General features: G+C 40.6%; 1 protein-coding gene across 2 annotated transcripts in view; it reads right to left on the bottom strand.

Moving 5' to 3' along the window:
• The window catches only part of IL5RA (interleukin 5 receptor subunit alpha), a 38,386-nt gene extending 16,822 nt beyond the window's left edge, over window positions 1-21,564 (bottom strand). The window contains exons 1-9 of one of the 2 annotated variants that reach the window (XM_061396378.1): window positions 21,213-21,564; window positions 17,203-17,287; window positions 15,340-15,485; window positions 14,232-14,370; window positions 10,191-10,344; window positions 9,929-10,116; window positions 7,345-7,490; window positions 4,099-4,237; window positions 1,493-3,721 (exon numbers count right to left, since the gene is read on the bottom strand). In XM_061396378.1, coding sequence (XP_061252362.1) covers window positions 3,708-3,721; window positions 4,099-4,237; window positions 7,345-7,490; window positions 9,929-10,116; window positions 10,191-10,344; window positions 14,232-14,370; window positions 15,340-15,485; window positions 17,203-17,287; window positions 21,213-21,251 — 1,050 coding nt within the window. In that variant the 5' untranslated portion in view covers window positions 21,252-21,564 and the 3' untranslated portion in view covers window positions 1,493-3,707. Of the gene's footprint in view, window positions 1-1,492; window positions 3,722-4,098; window positions 4,238-7,344; window positions 7,491-9,928; window positions 10,117-10,190; window positions 10,345-14,231; window positions 14,371-15,339; window positions 15,486-17,202; window positions 17,288-21,212 lie in introns of those variants that run through there. The other variant, XM_061396377.1, reaches the window with a different exon arrangement.
• Window positions 21,565-21,780: the final 216 nt, after the last annotated feature.

The raw sequence follows: 21,780 nt of genomic DNA, 5'->3' as shown, positions 1-21,780 counted from the left end.
CAGATGATACCACCCTTATGGCAGAAAGTGAAGAGGAACTAAAAAGCCTCTTGATGAAGGTGAAAGAGGAGAGTGAAAAAGTTGGCTTAAAACTCAACATTCAGAAAACTAAGATCATGGCATCTGGTCCCTTCACTTCATGGGAAATAGATGGGGAAACAGTGGAAACAGTGTCAGACTTTTTTGGGGGGGGGGGCTCCAAAATCACTGCAGATGGTGACTACAGCCATCAAATTAAAAGACGCTTACTCCTTGGGAGAAAAGTTATGACCAACCTAGATAGCATATTGAAAAGCAGAGACATTACTTTGCTAACAAAGGTCCGTCTAGTCAAGGCTATGGCTTTTCCACTGGTCATGTATGGATGTGAGAGTTGGACTGTGAAGAAAGCTGAGCACTGAAGAATTGATGCTTTTGCACTGTGGTGTTGAGAGTCCCTTGGACTGCAAGGAGATCCAACCAGTCCATTCTAAAGGAGATCAGCCCTGGGATTTCTTTGGGAGGAATGATGCTAAAGCTGAAACTCCAGTACTTTGGCCACCTCATGTGAAGAGTTGACTCATTGGAAAAGACTCTGATGCTGGGAGGGATTGGGGGCAGGAGGAGAAGGGGAAGACAGAGGATGAGATGGCTGGATGGCATCACCGACTCGATGGACGTGAGTCTGAGTGAACTCTGGGAGTTGATGATGGACAGGGAGGCCTGGCGTGCTGCATGCAATTCATGGGGTCACAGAGTTGGACACAACTGAGTGACTGAACTGAACTGGTGCGCATTTGATGAAATTCATAAACTTGTTGAAAATTCCCTGCGATGGGTTTGTGTTTCTTCTGTTGGGTCCCCTCTTGGGGAGAAGAGTGGATCTCGATTGCGCAGTTGAAGCAATGTTGGTGGGTTGGGGGGTGGGGGGCTGTGTGTGCTGGGTCTGCTTTCTCAGGTTGGGGCCTCAACCTGGGAAGGAGGGTGTTGGGGGAGGGGGAAAGACTGGCCTTGGCCAAACCATGAAGTAGGGGTTTCTGGCCTGTTTTCTCAGTTCCTCTTTTCCTTTCTCTTCCCTCTCTCAGGAAGGGTCTTGCTGCTCCTCTGAGTCCCAGTAGGGTCATATGGGGGCAGAGCTACAAGGCTGTGCTGATCCTGTGGTGCAACTTTAGGGGCGCCTTTCCCCTTGGGAAACCCAGCTCCCCAAGGCCTTGCAGACTCAGAACCATGTTCCATCCCTTGGGCCTTTGCTTGTCTTCCCCAGCCTTCCTTGGAAATCTCCCTGCTGTGTCTTTGATCTGGCCTAACATGCACATGGGCCAGTGCGCACTGCCCAGGAATGTCCTGCAGAAACACTTGGTAGCCTAAGTGTCTTATTTCTAAATAGGAAATCATAGCATGTGCTGAAAGAAAGAAATCTGTCCTTTAGTACCTGTCATTAGCTACCTCATAGGATGAGGTATATGACATGCACATGCTTGACAAGCCATAACCACACAGTTAGCTACCAGGATCTCTTGACCACCTGTAACCACAAAGTTAGCTACCAGGATCTCTTAAATGAGTCTTTAATTTGTTCAGGGTTTTAGCTTGTAGCACCCAGCCACGGTGCTGTAGGGCTAAGAGCTCAGGCGTTGGAGTCAGTCAGCCTGGGTTTGAATTCCATCTCTGCCACTTACTGGCCATGCAGAATTAAGCAAACTGTCTAAATGTTCAAAACCTTTTTTTCTCATGTACAAAACAGTTTTGTGGATAGGATTGGTGAAAGGGTGCCTGTAAAGCCTTTGGCTCAGTGCTTAGAGGGGAGCAGGTAGTCAACAATAAATCTTATCTATTGACCTTGTTGTTTCTATTTCACAATAACCTGTGAGGCAGGAGAAGTGGATTTTGTCTCCTTAGTTCTGGGAGCCCCCAAGGATGGGCAGAGAGAAGTGATCTCTTCTAGGCTGAACAAGTAGTTAGCATGTCCCAAGGCTAGTATGAAACCTGAGCTTGCTATGGAAGACTCTAGAGTTTTGAGAAACAGTAGTTGTTTTGTTAACTGTCCTCTTCTCTCATACAGTGCCCCCTGCATGGCCAAGATACACAGGTGGCAGCAAACACAGGGAATGCATGTTCTAGCTCCATGGTGCAGGACCGCCTCTCCAACTTAAAGAGTTACCATCTGACATAGAGGACGAGTGGGAATCTGCCCCTTCATTCAGAGCCACCGTCATCACCCTTCTCCGATCCCACAGAGAGATACAGTGATCACCTCATTTGCCTAGTAAGCTAGTCAGTTTAATCATAAACAAAAACATCTGCAGAACCAATATAGGAGCCCAGGTGGTGCCCAATCCTAGACATGAAACAACAGACTGGTTCCAAATCAGGAAAAGAATACATCAAGTCTGTATATTATCACCCTGCTATTTAACTTATATGCAGAATAAATCATGCAAAATGCCGGGCTGGATGAAGCACAATCTGGAATCAAGATTGCTGGGAGAAATATCAATAACCTCAGATATGCATGACACTGCACTTATGGCAGAAAGTGAAGAAGAACTAAAGAGCCTCTAATGATGAAAGTAAAATAGGAGAGTGAAAAAATTGGCTTAAAACTCAACATTCAGAAAACTAAGATCATGGCATCTGGTCCCATCAGTTCATGACAAATAGATGGGGAAACAATGACAGACTTTATTTTTGGGGGGCTCCAAAATCACTGCAGATGGTGACTGCAGCCATGAAATTAAAAGACGCTTACTCCTTGGAAGGAAAGTTATGACCAACCTAGATAGCGTATTCAAAAGCAGAGACATTACTTTGCCAACAAAGGTCCGTCTAGTCAAGGCTATGGTTTTTCCAGTAGTCAGGTATGGATGTGAGAGTTGGACTATAAAGAAAGCTGAGCGCCGAACAATTGATGCTTCTGAACTGTGGTGTTGGAGAACATTCTTGAGAGTCCCTTGGACAGCAGGGAGATCCACCCAGTCCATCCTAAAGGAAATCAGTCCTGCATATTCATTGGAAGGACTGATGCTGAAACTCCAATACTTTGGCCACCTGATGGGAAGAACTGACTCTTTTGAAAAGACCCTGATGCTGGGAAAGATAGAAGGCGGGAGGAGAAGTGGATGACAGGATGAGATGGTTGGATGGCATCACCAACTCAATGGACATGAGTTTGAGTAAGCTCTGGGAGTTGTTGATGGACAGCGAGGCTTGGCATGCTGCTGTCCATGGGGCCGCAAAGAGTTGGACACGACTGAGCAACTGAACTGAACTGAGGTCTGTTTTTGCTGAAGGCCTGGGTCTGAATCCAGATTTTGTGGACCCTGACCTTATTAAATTTTTTTTTTAATTAAATTTATTTATTTTAATTAGAGGCTAATTACTTTACAATATTGTATTGGTTTTGCCATACCTTATTCAGTTTTGAAATCTTCTTTATGAAGTGAAACAAAAGTAAGAATTCAAAATTAAGTATGGAAACATTACAGAAATGGAGACCAGATTAGTAGTTGAGAGGGGTTAGGAATGAAGGAGGAGAGAGAGATGGATGTGCGTATAAAAGGGCGCAAAGAAGAACCCTTGTGGTAATACATACGTGAACCTACGCATGGAATAAAATTGCGTAGAACTAAATACACAAACGAGTACATATAGAACCAGTTAAATCTGAGTAAGATTGATGGGTGGATTCCTTGCCACTGTTTTTGGGTAGCATATTGCAGTGCAGGTTTTTAAGAGGTTCCTCCTGAAAGAAACCAAATGAAGTCTACATGAGTTCTTTCACCATGTTTCTTTGCCACTGCATATGAATTTATATCAAAATTAAAAAGACATATTTTGGAAAAATTGGATAGAAGTGGAATTAGGTAATCTGAAAAAAATGAATAGGCACCAGACTTGGGAAGACCTTGTGCTCTTGAGAAGCTTGAAGGTTTAAACTTCACCGTTCTTATGGTAAATCCACCTCTGGTCAGAAAGGCAGCAAGCCAACTGACAGGGTAAGGCATAGTAGAGACAACGAGAGCATTTCAAGACTCAGAAGTGAACATGTCCACTTTCCAGGAGGATCTGCTACAACCACGAGTAAGGCCACCTGCCTTAAAATAAACAAGAGGTACTCACCCACGTAAATGGGCCGACTCCACTCGCTCCAGAGCCCCGTCGCTCTGCACACAGGGCTCACTGCTGCTCTCACTTGAATGTAATACTTAGAAACATCATCAATTATGGTGATGAGTGTATTGGTTGTCATTTTTTCTGTCTAAATGGAAAAAAATAACATGATAAGACTCTCCGGAACATGCTATTTAAATTATGCCAGTGACTAGACTGGAAGGTCATATGCAAGTGACTCAGTGTTCAGCGGCCCGTTTAAAATCAGTAAGACACACGTCAACTAGGGTCTTCTAGATCACTTCAGTATGGATGCGTTGGCAGTCATCCTTCGATGGAAAGCTAATAGCAACCAAAATAAATAAAATAGGCAATTGTAAGATCTCAGTGATCCATCTCGGTCCAACTGATATTTCCAGAGTGAAAGACTGGAGGGGCCCATAGCAGGATGTGTAACTCCCATCATCTTGTCCCAAGATATTCTGTAATCACCTAACAACATGCCATGGCTTCCATCATACTCAACAGGTGCCAGCAAAGTGCAGTCTATGACATATCTGGCCTGCTGCCTGTTTTTATAGAAACTGCAAACTAAGAATGACTTACATATTTTCAACAATTGAAAAATATAAAAAGAGTATTTTGTGACACACGAAAATTACATGAAATTGAAATGTCAGTATCCACAAACAGTTTTACTGGAATGCAGTTATGCCTATTTGCTTGTATCTGTGGCAGAGCTGAGTAATTTTAGCAAAAACAGCATGGTCTGCAAAGCCTAAAATATCTCCTCTGTGACCTTTTACTGTAAAAGCTTGCTTATCCCTGTTTCAATGTGTCACTCCCAGCCGGGGGTGGGGAGAAGTGAGGGGTGGAGGGTGCATAAGGAAGTAGAAAAGAGCAGGGCCCTTGAATCTAGGGAAGAGGGGTTTGAATCCTAGCTCTAACCTCTAACTAAATGCAGGGCAAGTTGCTTAACCTCTCTGAGCCTCAGTTTTCTCATCTGTAAAATAGGAATAATACCATCAAACCAATGGATTATCAAATAAAGAAGCCCTAACTTTGTAAAAGCCATGCTTAAATATATTTTGGGTCGAATCACATTAAAACTTCTAATATTCAGCAATCCATTTTTGATCTGCAAAAACAACCATTTGGGGTATTTCAACCTAGTAATATACACTCAGTAAATTCCAGTTTGTCATAGGCAACATAGACTGATATTCTATAGTGTTGAATTGACCCTGTTTTCTCACAAAGCCTTGTATATTCTCTCTTCTGGTCAGTGTCTTCACCATGCAGCTAATTCCCTCTGCCCCAAACCAAGTTTATGTCCCTGGGGCCTCCACGTTACATACTCCTGGATATAGTTCTCCTTTCCTTGTCTCTACTCCAAAAACACTGCCATTTTAGGTCTCATCAATTTTTGCTTGGACCATTGCAGTAGCCATGAGACTGCTATTTCTATTTCCACATGTTCCCTCTACCCATACCCAGCTTTTATGCTGCTACCAAAATAATTCTACATTTCTCCAGATGTTTTCACATTTCTCTATGAAACACTCCAGTGGCTTCCATTGCTAATGGCCATGGTTTTAAAAAGAGAAACTACTTATTCCAAGCAAAATCTTAGAGGCATTCTGGGAGAGGTGCTCATGTCAGAGCCAGAGTTACAATTCCAGTGTTGGTCTTAGGTCCAGCTGACTGAGTTACTGCCGCTTGGCTGAAGGAGCCATGTTCTCTCAAGCCTTGGTTAATCCTTCCGCCTAGGGCCCTGGCCACTCCAAGTGTACTGGAGGACTGGCGTGAGTGAGGGCTGTTTACTGTGGTCCTCAAGGAGGAAATACACAAATGGAGACAACAATTTGGGAGCTTTCATAGCAAGTTGAAATTGCCGTGGCATCCAAGCTCAGGATCACTGGGTTTGTCTTTGGCTATACTTGATTTTTCTAGCAAATCATACCAGTATATGGTGGATTAGACATTTTAAAAAGAAAGCCAGTTTTTTGCCATATTTACTTGGGCACGCTGGCTAAAAAAGGTCCTTCTCTGCTTCTCCCACTAGGCAGGTTTCTATTCATCCTTCAAGATTCTGTTCAATTCCTCTCCCTTGGTGGAGGCCCTGGCAGCTTTGTTGACTCCCTGCTTATCCACCTGGCCTCTTGGTCAGGCAGCTCTGAGACTGGGTGAGTGCATCCTGCAGACCAGGCCCCTTGAGAGCAGAAATGGCGCCTATTTGTCTATCTCCCACTAAGAAGCCAGCTTATAAACATCTTTGTTAAACCAAATTGAGTTTGCAAGGCAGGAGTTTGAATCCTGACTTCTCCAGTTTTTTCCTTTGCTTTGTGATGTTAGGCAACTTACTTAATCTCTCTGTGCCTCACTTTCCTGTAAGGGAATGATCATTGTATAGTTACATAATAGAGAAACTGTAAGTATAACAAGGGCCTTCCCTGGCTCAGTTGGTAAAGAATCTGCCTGCAATGCAGGAGACCCTATTTTCCATCCCTGGGTCAGGAAGATCCCCTGGAGAAGGAAATAGCCACCCACTCCAGTATTCTTGCCTGGAAAATTCCATGGACAGAGGAGCCAGGCAGGCTACAGTCCTTGGGGTCACAAAAGTCAGATATGACTCAGCAATTAAACCAAGTATTGACAAAGCTTAACTTATAGTTGATGCTTAATAAATATTGACTTTAATTTAGCTCCTTTCCCCTTGACTTTTTTGTCCATTAGGGCTAATGAAGTGGCATTTTTTTTTAAGTTGTGGTAAAACACACAAAACAAAAAGTTACCATCTTAACCATTTTTAAGTGTGTGGCTCGACATTCACATTGTGCACCCCATCTCCTCCTTTTATCCGTTGTGAATAATACTGCTATGAACATGGTTGTTCAAAGGTCTTTGAGACCCTGCTTTCAATTCTTTTGGATATGTACCCAGAAGTAGAATTGTTGGGTCATATGATAATTCTATTTTTAATTTTTGAGAAATCCCCGTACTGTTTTCCATAGCAGCTGCACCATTTCCCCAACAGTGCTAATGAACTTTTATCTAATCCTTCACATTATTTTCAACCCAAAATAGGTCCTTGCAAGACAAAAAACCAGTAAGGTTTGATTTATTTTTATAAACTGAGATAGTTACCTTCGACTTTGTTAGTTCCAGGCTATAACCAGAGCTGTCAAATGGACAAGAATTTTTTTTTTTTTAAAGAAATCTGTCATCAAATAATGGAATGATTGGAATAATTACCTGAAAATATCCTTTCTTTGCATTGTAAATTTTCACCTCATAATCGAAGCAGTGGCTTGGAAAAGCAGAAACTGGTTTTTCCCAGTGGATAGAGAGACAGGTTCCTTTGATCTCTGCCGTGACGTTCGCTGGAGAATTTACTCGATCTGTGTTAGAGAACAAGGGTTTGGTGATCATGGTTGATAAGTGCAGTCCACCCACATTTCTCAAGGTATTTCTAAGCTACATATTCTCAAGTATTTTCCTCCCGCATTTAACCAACAAATCTGCAAGCCGCAGAACTCTGGCAGCCCGCATCTGACTCCCATCTTACAGCTACAGGAGAGATCTCTTCTGTAAACCTCAAAAATTCCTACTTAAACAGTCTCAAATGGTTGAATGCCCTTTCCTTCAGCTTATTAAGGCCCACCCCACCATCCATTTTTACTTCCCAAATTGGGCCAACCTGAAGATAAACCTGTTCCTGGAGCAGTGTCCTGGAGACCCAACTAAGCCCTGTGCTATGGAACAGGTGTGTGGCTGGGCTGATCACTTCCCCTTTCTGGGCCTCAGTTTTTATTTCATTTTGGTTTGTGTATCTTGTTTTCGTTTGTTGTGAGGATTTGGTTTTTTCTTACAGAAAAAGAACGGGTTGGGCTAAATTTGTCTTTGCTTATAACTCCATAGTTCTTTACCCTGAAATCTCACTTGATTGTTTTATGGCCGTTTGATATGGGTGGCAATTATTTCTAATTGAGTGAACTTGTCTAAAGTTATGTGACTTGGATCTCACAATTACTGAATCATAGGGACAAGCTAAAAATGGGGCCCTCTGGCTCCAGAGCCTGCCATCCCTTAAGCTGAAATGTTTTTCACCAAGAGAACATTTATTTCTTTTAGTAATATGAGGAGTTGGTCTCAATAAAATGAAAATCATACAAGAAAATAAATGTCCATAGTCTGTCCCAGGCTGTGTCCATTTTCACATTAATATCATTGTTTCATAGGTCTCTCTCAGTATTTTTTATTACCTGTTTTCATGAATGTGACATTTTTAGGTCATTTAATATGACCTAAAATATGCTGTTGAAGAGAATTGTATAACCTCTTTAGCAAGTACTCAAAAGTTATACATCCACACACATATGGATGATGGAAAAGTAGAAACAGATACATATGTCACAAACCACATCCTTTAAATAATAACATTTTGCATATTTATTGGATACTTAGGCCAGGCACCATTCTAAGCACTTTAAAATTATTAACGTACTTAATTGTCACAAAGACCTTGTAGGAAGAATTGATTTCTCCCCATATTTCAGGTGCAAAGCCTGAGGCACAGAGAAATGGCCAGCTTGTCTAAGGTCGCTCAGCAAGTGAGTGGAGAAGCCAGGATCCAGGGCCAGGCAGCCTGGCCCCATAGTCCACACTAATAGCCACGCCATCACGGAAACCTTGAACATGAAGCACCAGAAATGCTCTGTGAAGGGCTCCTGATGAGTTTCATTAATACAAGTATTTAGGATGAGGGAGAAGGTCTTCAGTTTTGCAGACTGAACAAGTGAAAGCTTAGCTCATATGCTTCAGTCAGAGAATCACATGGTGAGGGAGATCTGGTAACTCAAGAACACCCAGAGGAGAGAGTCCAGAGGGCAGAGGACTGTGAGAGGGATGCACGAGAAGCCGGGGGCAGAGAGAGCTCAGGATGAGAAACCTGGCTGCCTTTGTGTAGCTGAGGGACCTTCTGGTGGGGAGGGAATCAGACTTGTTTGGGGGTGATGCCAACCCCTCACAGGATCCATGGGCAGACATTTCACAAGCCCAGCCAGAGCTGCTGAGTGGTGGTCTGGGCTTCTTTCAGCAGGGAGCTCACTTTCCCTGGGTTCTCAACTAGCGGAGATTTTATCCCCTAGGGGGCATTTTGAAATGTCTGGGGAATTACTAGGGCCAACAAGGACCTACTGTATAGCACACAGAACTCTGCTCAGTGTTATGTGGCAGCCTGCGTGGGAGAGGAGTTTGGGGAACAGATACAGGTATATGTATGGCTGAGTCACTGCCGTGCCATGAAATTATCACAGCATTGTTAATTGGCTATACTCGAATATAAAATCAAAAGTTAAAAAAAAGAGAAGACTAAGTTTTAGAGATCTGCTGTTCAGCATTGTCCGGATAGTCACCAATACTGTATTGTGCACCAAAGATTTGGAGGATACATCTCATGTTACCTCTTACCTCTCTTACCTCAATAAAACTAAAATTTAAAAAATAAAAATCATTAGGTATTGAGGTTAAAAAAAAGTCTAGGGACATTCTTATTGTCACAACTTGAGAATGGGGTGAAGTGCTATTGGCGTCTAGCAGTTGGAGACCAGGGCTGCTCCTGGACACCTTGTAAAGCACAGACAGCCCCAGAGACTTCTTTGGCCAGATAATATGAGTAGCGCCGAGGCTGAGAAACCTTGACCCTGTGGTTTTTAAGCAGGAGCCATGTGGTCGTTCAGTATTAGATGAGTAGCCAAACTAGGTGATATTTATAAACCCTCCCAGTGCTGAGATTCTGCAATTCAATTATTCTGGTTTTGTGTCAAGGCTGTCTTACCAATGGCATGAAGGGCAAAGAGCTGATCAAAAGGCTTGATCGCAGCTTCCTTGCTAGAGCCGTTAACATATACTGCAAGGTAGTCTCGCCCTTTGCTATTGATGAAAGTCCTGGGAAACCAGCAGGCAACATTTCTCTGCAGGACGTCTTTGCTGTATTCCTGACATTCTTCAATCCAAGAGCGATACCTGTATTGGAACACTCATAAGTTTTTAAGGCTAGAGGAAACAACCCATTCGCATAAGTGAAAAGTGGTACTAACCTGTAGTAGAGGAAGTACTGTGTATCATCAGGGGCATCCTTGCCAACAAGCCAGGTGCAGTGAAGAGAAACTTGGTATGGTCGTAAGTGTGTGTAATTATCTGCTTTCGTGTTTGTGGTGCAAGTTAAATTCACAATCTCAGTTCCAGGAGACCCTAGGTGGTCAAAAATTGGAAAAAAAAATAGCAGATATACATATACATGAATTGTTTCACATTTTGCTGTACAGTGGAAAGTAACACAACATTGTAAGTTAATTCTATTCCAACAAAAAAATTTTTTTTTAAAGAACAAAGCATTGCCACAACAGTTTTTGATAGTTTCTTTTAAACTCATAGGGATTGGGGACATCAAAAAGTAATTGTCACCACACAGTTATAGAAACCTATTTGCAAAAGGTCATCTTTCTGGGGGATGAACTAAAATGACTAAGCCCTACTTTCTGACTTCAAAGTTTTACAGCTTCTTTGCAGGGAGGGTTTATATGTGATAGATATTAGAATTCAAGAGCAGTGTGATAAATTGTCATTCTGAGCTTGGTATACAGCAGCCTCAGGGTTCTGATGCTCCATTGTCAATAACTAGTTATGACTGAGAGAGCTAATTGAGGAAGGTCCCCAACGCCACTTTGCATCAGAGAACGAAGTGATTCATTAGGTAGTATCCAAAGGGTTCATGAGTGACAGAGGTTGCCGCTCAAAAGGAAAGTAGTTTTGGCAACATCGCAAAAGAACACTGTCTCTTTAGAGACTCAGTACACAGACTAGTGTGTTAAAGTCTACTTTAGGTCACCATAGAGCACTGAGTAGAGCTCCCTGGGCTATAGACTCCGTTCTCATTAGTTGTCTGTTTTATACGTAGTGGTGTATGTATGTCAATCCCAGTCTCCCAAGCCACCCTACTCCCTCTTCCCCTTTGGTATGTTTGTTCTCAATATTTGTGTCTCTATTCTGCTTTGCACATAAGTTCATCTGTACCATCTTTGTAGAGTCCACATGTGCGGTGCTTAGTCGCTCAGTTGTATCCAACTCTTTGTGACCCCATGGACTTCAGCCCTCCACGATCCTTTTCCATGGAATTCTCCAGGCAAGAATACTGAAGTGAATTGCCATTGCCTTCTTAATATATGATACTTGTTTTTCTCTTTCTGACTGACTTCACTCTCTTTGACAGTAGGTCCATCCACATCACTGCAAATGGCACCGTTTGGCTCCTTTTTATGGCTAATATTCCACTGTATATATGTACCACATCTTTATCCGCTTCTCTATTGATGGACATTTAGGTGGCATCCATGCCCTGGCTATTGTAAAGAGTGCTGCAGTGAACATTGGGTTTCATGTATCTTTTTGAAATATGTTTTCTTCCAAGTATATATTCAGGAATAGAATTGCTGGGTCATATGGGAATTCTATTTTTAGTGTTTTGAGGAACCTCCATACTGTTCTCCATAGTGGTTGTATTAATTTATATTCCCACCAGTAGAGTAGGAGGGTTCCCTTTTCTCCACATTCTCTCCATCATTTATGTATATATTTTTTGATGATGAGTGTTATGGCCAGTGTGAGATGATACCTCGTTGTATCATTTGAGTTGCATTTCTCTTTATAATTAGTGATGTTGAGCATCTTTTCATATGTTTGTTGGCCATCTGTAGGTCTTTGGAGAAATTTCTATTTATGTCTTCTGCTCCTTTTTTGATTGGGTTGTTTGTCTTTTTGATATTGAGCCTCATGAGCTGTTTGTATATTTTGGAGATTAATCCCTGTCAGTTGCTGTGTGGGCAGATATTTTCCCCATTCTGAGTATTGTCTTTTCAACTTGTTTACGGTTTCCTTTGCTATGCAAAAGCTTTGAAGTTTCATTGGATCCCATTTGTTTAATTTTGTTTTAATTTTCATCACTCTGGGAGATGGGTCAAAAAAGACCTTGCTGCAATTTATGTCAAAGAGTATTCTGCCTGTGTTCTGGTCTAAGAACTTTTTAGTGTCTGACTTTACATTTAGGTCTTTAATCCACTTTGAATTTATTTTGGGGCTATATGTGTGTGTGTGGCTGATTCACTTTGCCGTACAATATTGTGTTTCTGCTCTACAGCAGTTTATATGCAGGTATATATGCATGTGTGTATATGTGAATATGTATATATATATGATGTGTGTGCATATACATACACGTGTGCATGCATGCTTGGTTGCTCAATCATGTCTGACTCTTTGTGACCCCCATGGACTATAGCCCACCAGACTTCTCTCCTCTGTCCATGGAATTTTTCAGGCAAGAATACTGGAGTGGGTTGCCATGCCTTCCTCGAGGGGATCTTCCAGACCCAGTGATCCAACCCGAGTCTCCTGTGGCTCCTGCATTGGCAAGCAGATTCTTTACCAGTGAGCCACCTGGGAAGCCCTTATATATGTATACATATGCATATACACACACACACACACATGTATACACACATTTTCATATATATATATGTGTGTGTGTATACGTGTGTGTGTGTGTGTGTGTGTATACTCTCTCCAGGCACTAAATGACCAGATAATCTGTGCCAAGTGTAGTTTAGAGTTTCTGAGGTCTGCTTCTCTCCTAGTTTCCTTCCAAGGAATGATGTGGTGTGAATTCAGTCTGGTTCAAGGCAGAAATAATGATGTTTTCATTATTGTCACCCCACATCGGTGTGCTCAGAGAGCAGTCGAGGTTGCAGAAGAGTATGAAAGGCTTGTTAAGGTACACTCCGGTTACTCACTGCAGGGACGTGGAAACGTGCTTTAGTGTACAGCAGATGACGACTTGTATTTGTGGTCTTCTGTCTGCCTTAGATTCTGTCTCTGCCTGTGACATCAAGCCTACTGTGAACTGGCCTCTGTGTGGTCCAGACATCATGTTCTACTGAGTGAATGGGAAGATCTTCATGATGCTGCTCTCAGTCATACACACGATGCGGGAGGCATGGCCTTTTCATGCAATGATGTGATGAGAGGATAGTTTGACTGTTGGCCACAGCCAGACTGGCCCAGGCCATGGTTGTTATGTGCAAGTACACACATCCCAAGACTTGGTGGCCTGTTCTCCCTTTTTCTTTCTCTGTTCTCTGTGTGTGTGTGTGTGTGTGTCTGTTTGTCTTCAAGGTTTGAATCATAAGTGTCACTGGTTCTAAGTATTAGAAACCCCAGCTTTCCACAGAAGGACCATATAGACATAGTAGGTGTTAATCTCTTTGCTCATGGCACTCAGGCTATCCAGTCTCATGGCTTCTATGAACTGTCAGCACAGTTTTCTTCAGTTTCATTTGAGAGGTCATACAGTCGTAAACATCCACCAGTGTGACAGGGAACACTATGTGTGAAGCCTGAAGCACATGCTGTTTGTATGCTGGTGCAGGAAAGCAGGAGACTCCGCCCTGCGCACAGGGCAATACAGACCAGGATGGCAGGGTTAGCATCTATTTACTGCGAAAGATAAAGAATGTAATGTTGTATGTTGTGCCACATGAGTAGCACAGCATCCCTGAATGAGTTCTGAAAGGAACAGCAACCCTCTGTGCATCAGATGGAAAAAAAGGGGCTTCCCAGAGCAGATACAATTTGATTTGGGCTTTGAAGTATAGGAAGAATTCAGAAAAGCAGGCCAAAGAGGTAAGCTCAGGGCAGTGAGGGCTCAGAGGCAGGACTGTGCTGGTGTGGAGGGTTCATGGTTGGAAGTCATCTGAGAAGAGCAGAGGATTCATGTGGGGAGCGAGTGGAAAGATGTCCTAGAATCCAGTTATGAGAGAGCTCAGCTTTTGTTTACGACTCCCTGTCTTCTTAGCCGGGGAGGAAGAAGAATTCTCAATGTTTGCAGGGAGCCGCTGGATGGGATTGACTGGGTCACACACACTAACCAGTGATCTCTGTCTTGGAGAGGACGCGGATGAGGTAAAAGAACACTGTAGGGATGAGTGACTGACTTACAGAGAAAAGCGAGGCGTGTTCCTCTCCTGACTTCCCCGTGTTTACAAAGGTCTGGAATTGAAAACCAGGCCCTCAGAGACCTGCCTTACCTGTTGGGGCTTTAAGTTCTGCAGAAACCCAGCTGCTGGCTTGTAGGGAGTGGTCGTTCCAGGGCACTGTCCGCACACTCGCTGAAAAGCCTTTGTGAAGGATGGTTATGAGGTTTCTCTCAGTGTTCCTGGTTTCGTACTAAAAATAAAACCCACAAGTCATGATACGTAAAGGGGAAATGACCTTCAGAGAACTATTTAATCAAATAGGAGTTTTCTTCCACTTTTTAAATGGCATGTAAACACAATGCAATGCAATCATTCTGCTAGAAAAAAATCAAACCCAGTGTTTCAAGGTTATGTTCTTATCCCTAAACTCATCAATCAAGTTGTACACGTTAAATAGGTGCAGCTTTTTACCAAAAACAAAGAGGTTTTTAAAATGAATAAACAAATTGTCCAGTTTAGATTGGTACATGGTTTAAAAATACATAATGAAATATAGAAAATAATTATTCAAGGATACCTGAATTAACTGCTTCTTATAAAAACAAACAAAATGCTGCAGTTCAGACTCCAGTTTCCTTTGGCCACCATCTCTGGCTCCAATCTCCTCCCCAGAGGTAAATTTTTGATGGAGAATTCTCTAGAATTCCATATTGACTGACATAGTACTGCTTCTCCCTTCGTTTGATTTATGGCACATCCGCTTGGTACCTGGTGCTTTACTATATCCCTTCGGTGAACCTGGGGCTCTGGGATCTTAAGTGACTGATGGAAGTAGTAAAGGCAGGAAGTGGCTGAACTGGGATTTGAATTTGACCTTTTCTGTTAGGTACAATGGCCCCTCTCCTCTTTTGCTTGGTTATTTTCTTCTGTTCTTTTGAATATTTTAGAGGCAACATAAAATCAATATCTAAACCATTGTAGCTCAGAAGTTACTAAACTTTATTGTTAAGTGGAAGAATTGGTCCCACAGTTAAAAATGTTCCGAGCCACTCTTTCAGTGCAGGTATGGCACTAGTTCTCAGCCATTTCAATAGAGACATTGCCCTCCTAGGAACATTAACAGAAAGCTTTGTAGTGATTTTCTCTCTTTTTAGTTAAAATTTCCTTTAATAAGGAAAATTCAGTCTAGGTAAGCATTGCCATCAGAATAAACACTTACATCTTCTTCTTGTGGAGCATTTATTTTCACATGATATCCTAGCTGGATATTGCTTTGTTCTTGATCAGGATTTGGTTCCCAACGTAAAAGAACTTGAGCTAAATTGACAGCTTTAATGGTGAAATTGACTGGTGGTAGAAGTAAAACTGTTGATCAAAAGAAAAAAGCCATGCAATGTTTAATTATATGGGACATTTTAAAATCACTAAATGTTTTATTGTGTAGCATAGTATTTTATTATGCTATCAGACTGTATAACACTGAAATAATCTTAGGAAAAGGTTCTTTAGAACTGTTTTTAGCTCATTACCTTTTTTACTTTGCCCAGGTATTTACCTATAACACCTACAGGTGTTTTATTGAAATATGAATAGTTTACTATATTATTATTCAATATAATAATTTTCAAAGGGTCATTATCTATTAATGGACTAAAATAATATGTGCATTTGTGGGTAGCAATGTGTTTAATGACATGGAATAAAATTGAATAGAAAATATCAGGTGCATCAAACATAAGAAGTCCTATTTCATGAACTTCTTATTTGTTCCATAAATATAGTCACATATTTGTATACTGGTTCAGGATATAAAGATTTGTTTCTTACTATGATTCAAGGTCAAAAAACTTGTAAGCAAAATTACTCAATCAGCATTTATAAACAGAAAATGTTTTTTCCGCCCTCATGAACCACTCTCTAACAGTGTCTTCAAAATCAAAGCTTTCATTTAAATTACAATATCAATGCCTGTTCTTAGAAATCTTGGGAAGCACAGATGATCAAAAAAAAAAAAAAAGAAAAAAAATACAGCCACAGTTTTATCACTGAGTGGCATTAACATGTAATACATTTATTGTCTTTTTTTCTTGAGCATACATTTATACAACTTTTAAAATTTTTGCTAAAGTTGGGCTTCCCTGGTGGCTCAGATGGTAAAAAGTCTGCCTGCAGTGCAGAAGACCCAGGTTTAATCCCTGGATCAGGAAGATCCCCTGGAGAAGGAAATGGCAACCCGCTTCTGTATTCTTGTGTGGAAAATCCCATGGACGGAGGAACCTGGTCAGCTACAGTCCATGGGGTCGCAAAAAGTCGGACGTGACTGAGTGAATTCACTTCTTTCGCTTATAGTATTGTACAATTACGAAACCTTTGATGAATTTACTCGTCAGCACATTTCCACTGACATTTAATATTTAATAGCTTTCCATGACTCTGCCTCCACACCTGCTGCATACAGACTTCTGGGGCTCTGTCTGTACTTCACCGACCATTATGGTAGCCACTGGCCACATGTGGCTATTTAAATAAAATCAAAGTTCACTGTCTTAGTTACGTGAGCCATATATCCAGTGCTCAATAGTCAAGTATCATTGGACAGTGCAGATACGAGAACATAGTCATTATTGTAGCAGGTTCTCTTAGTGCTAGTGGGGGACTCATGTGATGGGTTGTTTTTTTTTTTTTTCCCTAAACCCAGTGATCAATAAGTTTCTGAACCAAACATAGTGGAAGCTTCTTATTCTTTGGTTCTGAGAACTTGGAGAGGACTTTGAACTATACGCTTGTCTGGGAAGGTGTCCAAATACGGCCAACCGGCTGCAGCTTTATTCTGAGCGCCCGTTTACTCACACTTGGAATACGATTCCCCACTGCAACATGAAATATCCGCTTCAGCCAACTTTGCTTTCTTAAAATATAATATGTTTAAAGAACTGATATTCTGATAAGAATAAATGTTCCATCCCTTTTTAAAAAAATCATGATTTCCTAATTGAGTCTTATTTAGGAGAAAGTAATACTATCCTTTTTTGTAATGTACTTATTTTTTTTTTAATTATTGAATTTAATAGGTGGTACTTACATTTTTTATCAGGAAGTAAGTCTGCTTGCAGTATTACTGCCGCCCCCAAAAGAATCAGTAATTCAGGTGCCATGATGATCACAACCTACGGAAAACAGAAAGAGAAAAATCCAAATGGCCACCTGTTGCCATTTCTAAGAAAAGCTGGTAGCTCCTTTCTAAAGAAAAGTATAGTCATTTGGCCATTTAACAGACATTTATGAACTTTATGTGTTAGAAATACAAATATGAACAAATCTTGGATTTTGTCTTGCCAACATGGATCCATAATCTGAGAGACAGAATGAAGTGTAAATCAATCATTGTAACTCCAGCTTCAAAACTGCTCTAGTAAAGATGTGTATAAGGAGCAGAGAGACTTCTGAATTGAGTCCTAAAGGATATACTAGAGTTCTTACACACACACAAGTGAGGAAAGGCATCCATGGTGGCACATGGAGCCATGCGAAGCCAGAAGAGAGGAAAGAAAATAGAAAAAGGTTGATATTCCGTGAGAGATGACAGCAGATGTTTGAACAGTAGAAGACAGAGTTAATAAAATTGAATATGAATATCATTACCAGTTTCACTAATAAGAATTTACATATGAGCATGACATGTCCAGCATGACAAAGAATTTAAATCTAAAATGTTTACATGGATAAAAGACGCTTTGTATCACAAACCTGGAATAAGTGTTTAGTACTTCAGACTTCGTAGAGGCGGAGTTTTTTGATGAACCCAGAAAGAAATAGGCCATTAAAGGAAATGAAAACATAGTTATAGGCCTGAAGAAAATAAAACTGATATTTATTTTAAATTAAAAAAAATAAGCAGACAATGAATCTAGAGTAGAAATATTAGCATAATTCAAGTGTAGCTGTCTGAAAAAAATAGTTAGATTGTTTCAGGAACATTTTTTTTAACATGTGAAAGAAAAGATCTCTCGTTGAGAATTGTAGATTAGAAATCTTGAATGTTTCCTTTGAAAATTTCGGAAGGCATTTTTCATATGACCTTAACAAAAATAACATTCTGCCTGCTAAGTTTTGTCCTCCCCCCACCAGATGATGAGGGTGTGTAGTTATCCAATTTACAATGGTGAAAAGATGGCTAAAAAACAGACCCAGTCTCAGGTCTTCCTCCAACTGTAAAACCTATGTTCTACACTTACTTAAGTGACACAATTTTTACTTTAAACTTTTATTTAAGTGATGTAATATTTTTCAAACATAATTCTGGTAGAACCACAGAGGATAGGTGTTGGCTAAATGGATACATTCAGGAAGAACCAAAAACCACACTTTCTTCACTTTTACTACTTACTAATGAAATTAGTAAAATGTCACAGCAGGAAGACAGAAACAGCATACAAATCAATTAATTTCTTTTTCAGATAAACTCAAGTATTGCTAATCAGAGTTCTGCACTTTTTAAAGACGTTTTCTTTTGTATTGAGATATAGTTGATGAACATGTTGTGATGGTTCCTGGTGCACAGAGAAGGGACTCAGCCGTACATGTCCATGTGCCCTTCTCTCCCCAACCCCCTCCTATCCAGGCGACCACATAGTGTTGAGCAGAGTGCTCTCTGCAGGTCCTTGTTGGGTTTCCATTTTGGACACAGCAGTGTGTACTGTCCATCCCAGACTCCCTAACTGTCTCTTTCCCCACCCTTCCCACCATCTTCCCATAACCATAAGTTGGTTCTGTTAAGTCTGTGAGTCGCTTTTTATTTTGTAAGTTCATTTGTATCATTTCTTTTTAGATTCCGCATATAAGGGATATCATACAACATTCCTCCTTGCATCTAGAGTTATGCTCCGTGTGATAAGAATCATCCTGTTTCTTTCTCTAATTTTACACCATGTAGAAAAAGAATTTTTAAAACAACAGTAACGATAAAGGCAGCTGTTCTAAAGTTTTTAAAGGTTTCAGTAAGTGAGAATATTAAGGATTAAAGGCACATCTTGGTAATTTACTAAGCCTAAGAAGCAAAGATAAGAACTCCTTAGAGACTTCCCTTGTGGTACAATGGTTAAGACGCTTGTGCTTCCACTGCAGGGGCAGGCATGGGCTTGATCCCTGGTTGGGAATTAAGATCTCATGTGCTATGCAGTACGGCCAAAAAAAAGAAAAAAGTGAAAAAAAATCCTAATAGCTTCCTCTTCAAATTTAGAAGGCAATGTCTTTAAAATTTCAGTATTTCCGGAAATAATATTACACGTGTTCTAAGTTTTCACTAATCATTATTACTAGGAGGAATTCTCAGTCAGAAAAAAATGCAAAATTGATTTTCCCCAAGTGAGTTTTACTGACTGGCAAAGTAAGTAGTATGTTATAAATAGTACTTGTAAAAATAATAAATTGCAATTAAATTTTGAAGTAATAAACTATCACATGCCTCAATGTGGAGATAATTGAATATTTCACATAACCAAGCAGTCTGCCCTAGAATTTTTTATGTGTTCTGATTTTATAGCTGATGAAAACAGAATTGTTTCTCAAATTTGACCAAAAATTTGTGATGATCAATTTATCAGCCATAAAACTGCCATGCACTTTTTTTTCACATTTTACTGTGATATTCTGTGTTTAAAAGGACAAACTTTGAATAAAAGAAGTTGTCCTATAGACAACACAGAATACTCAACTAGGAGTCCAAATACTAGCAAGAATAACCATTTTTTTGTGAGCCAGATAAATTCAGTAGAAGCCTGGTATTACTGAAGGTTCAGCAGGTGACCCTGTATTTTTCTATAATTCTGTTTGCTCTGCTCATTCCCTGAAAGCACCTTCAGCCTTTGCTCATGTCTTCTTAATATTTCTGGTCCGTGGCAGAGCAGTCACTCCTTCTGGAAAACGAACTTGAATCTTTTGGGGTCATCTCTTTAATGCAGTGATATACTGTTACATAGATGTCAGCTGGGTAATATTTTGTTGTACAGTAGGCTGTTTCACTACATTAAAATTTATAGAAATAACTTGTTCAGAATAACTTGTTATCCATTCTTCTCATGGATACTAAAATCCAGCAGAAAACCATTAAATGTTTAAAGTAGATTCAAATTCAGAATGAAGCAAACATGGGTTGCCTACCTATCAATACTATTATCAGAAATGCATGCTCAGTCTCTTAGAAAGACCATGGGCTACCTGTTCTTGTCATATTTCATTGGCTTGATCTAAAATTCCTCGAGTGCTCTCTGAGAATCTGGCATCTGGTAGTTGTTATATTCTTTGAAATTTGGGAGTAAACAGGAGCACCATCGCTCACAGTACAGATGTTTCTAGAAAGCGGGGTAAAGTCCTGACAATTGTAGATGAATTTCCCCAGTGTTCCTGAGAATTGGTCAAGTTCTACTGAAGTTCAGACTTAACGTTTTCCCCACTCTCTTTCCAGATTATTTTGCTGCCGAGGTCGTTTGTTTTATAACCAAAGTTGTATTTACCCTTTTTAAAGAAACTTTTGAGTCAGCTGTGGTGACAACTAATTAAAACTCAACTTCAGTGCACAGACATTGAAAAGCAACTGAGAGGATTCATGGTCCGTTAAACCCTCAAAAGTAGAGTTTACTTTTTACTTCCTTTTTTTTTCCTGTACAGTGTAATCAGCAATAAAACATATCTCTTGGGGGATGAAGAATAAATAAATAAACCAAGGTATAAAATGCAAATGACATGTTTAGCTAGGTATGTTGCATTACCCCCAAGTGAAAAATTGTGCATAGTCCTAAAAATATGAGTCATTAGGAGCATATATAAGGCATGCAACCTTTTTTTCTGCCTTACTACAGGACTTCTGATTAATTTTCTGAAATAGTCCATAAATATAACTCAGTGATTCAAACTGTTGCCACAATCATAAAGCCTTGTTAGCCAAGGTGGAAATGGTGCTGCCACCCTGAGTATTTGGGAAATGCTGGCAGAAAGAGTTTGCTGCCCAAATCTCCTAATGGTTAAATGTCTTCCAGCTAATTGCACTTGATGCCATGTCATCCCACATCCACACTCCCCTGTTCCCAGGCATACCTGTCTCCTTCGGTTGATCCTCTCATTTCTGATGACCATCCACACTCAGCAGCCGACAGCCAGGACCACCTCCATGTTGTCAGTGCTCTTGGCTGCAGCCGCAGCACCTAACACAGCTTCAGGCCCGGGGCAGATGCTGCATATGCCTGGCTCTACACAAAATAAAGGCAAATTAATGCACAGCCCTTAACAAGTCGAGCTCTGTAGGGAAAAACCTAGCAGAGGGACAAGTTAGATTAGAGCACAGCAGGCAGGGAGCACGAAGCAAACCTGGGCTGTCTAGGGGGAGATGTGATACTCTTGGTACCTTGCCTAAAAATTTCCCCAAGCAGCATTTCAAGTAATGGAAACAAATGAGGTGATTTGATTTGCCAAACTTTATTATGTTTGAAATGCAAACAGTTAACAAATAGCTACATATATTAACATATTTTTCAGTAACTATGAAAGAAGGCATACCCTTTCACGAGAAATATTAGAAATTGTACCGGGTAATTCAATTTTCAACCTGATGATTCATTAAATTGGGTATCAAATACATTAATCAATATGGCCATAAAAAGTCACT

This window comes from Bos javanicus, chromosome 22 (genome assembly GCF_032452875.1).
Source record: "Bos javanicus breed banteng chromosome 22, ARS-OSU_banteng_1.0, whole genome shotgun sequence".
NCBI lineage: Eukaryota > Metazoa > Chordata > Mammalia > Artiodactyla > Bovidae > Bos > Bos javanicus.
The sequence above is the reverse complement of the archived record's forward strand: the minus strand, read 5'-3'. Positions and strand labels throughout refer to the sequence as shown.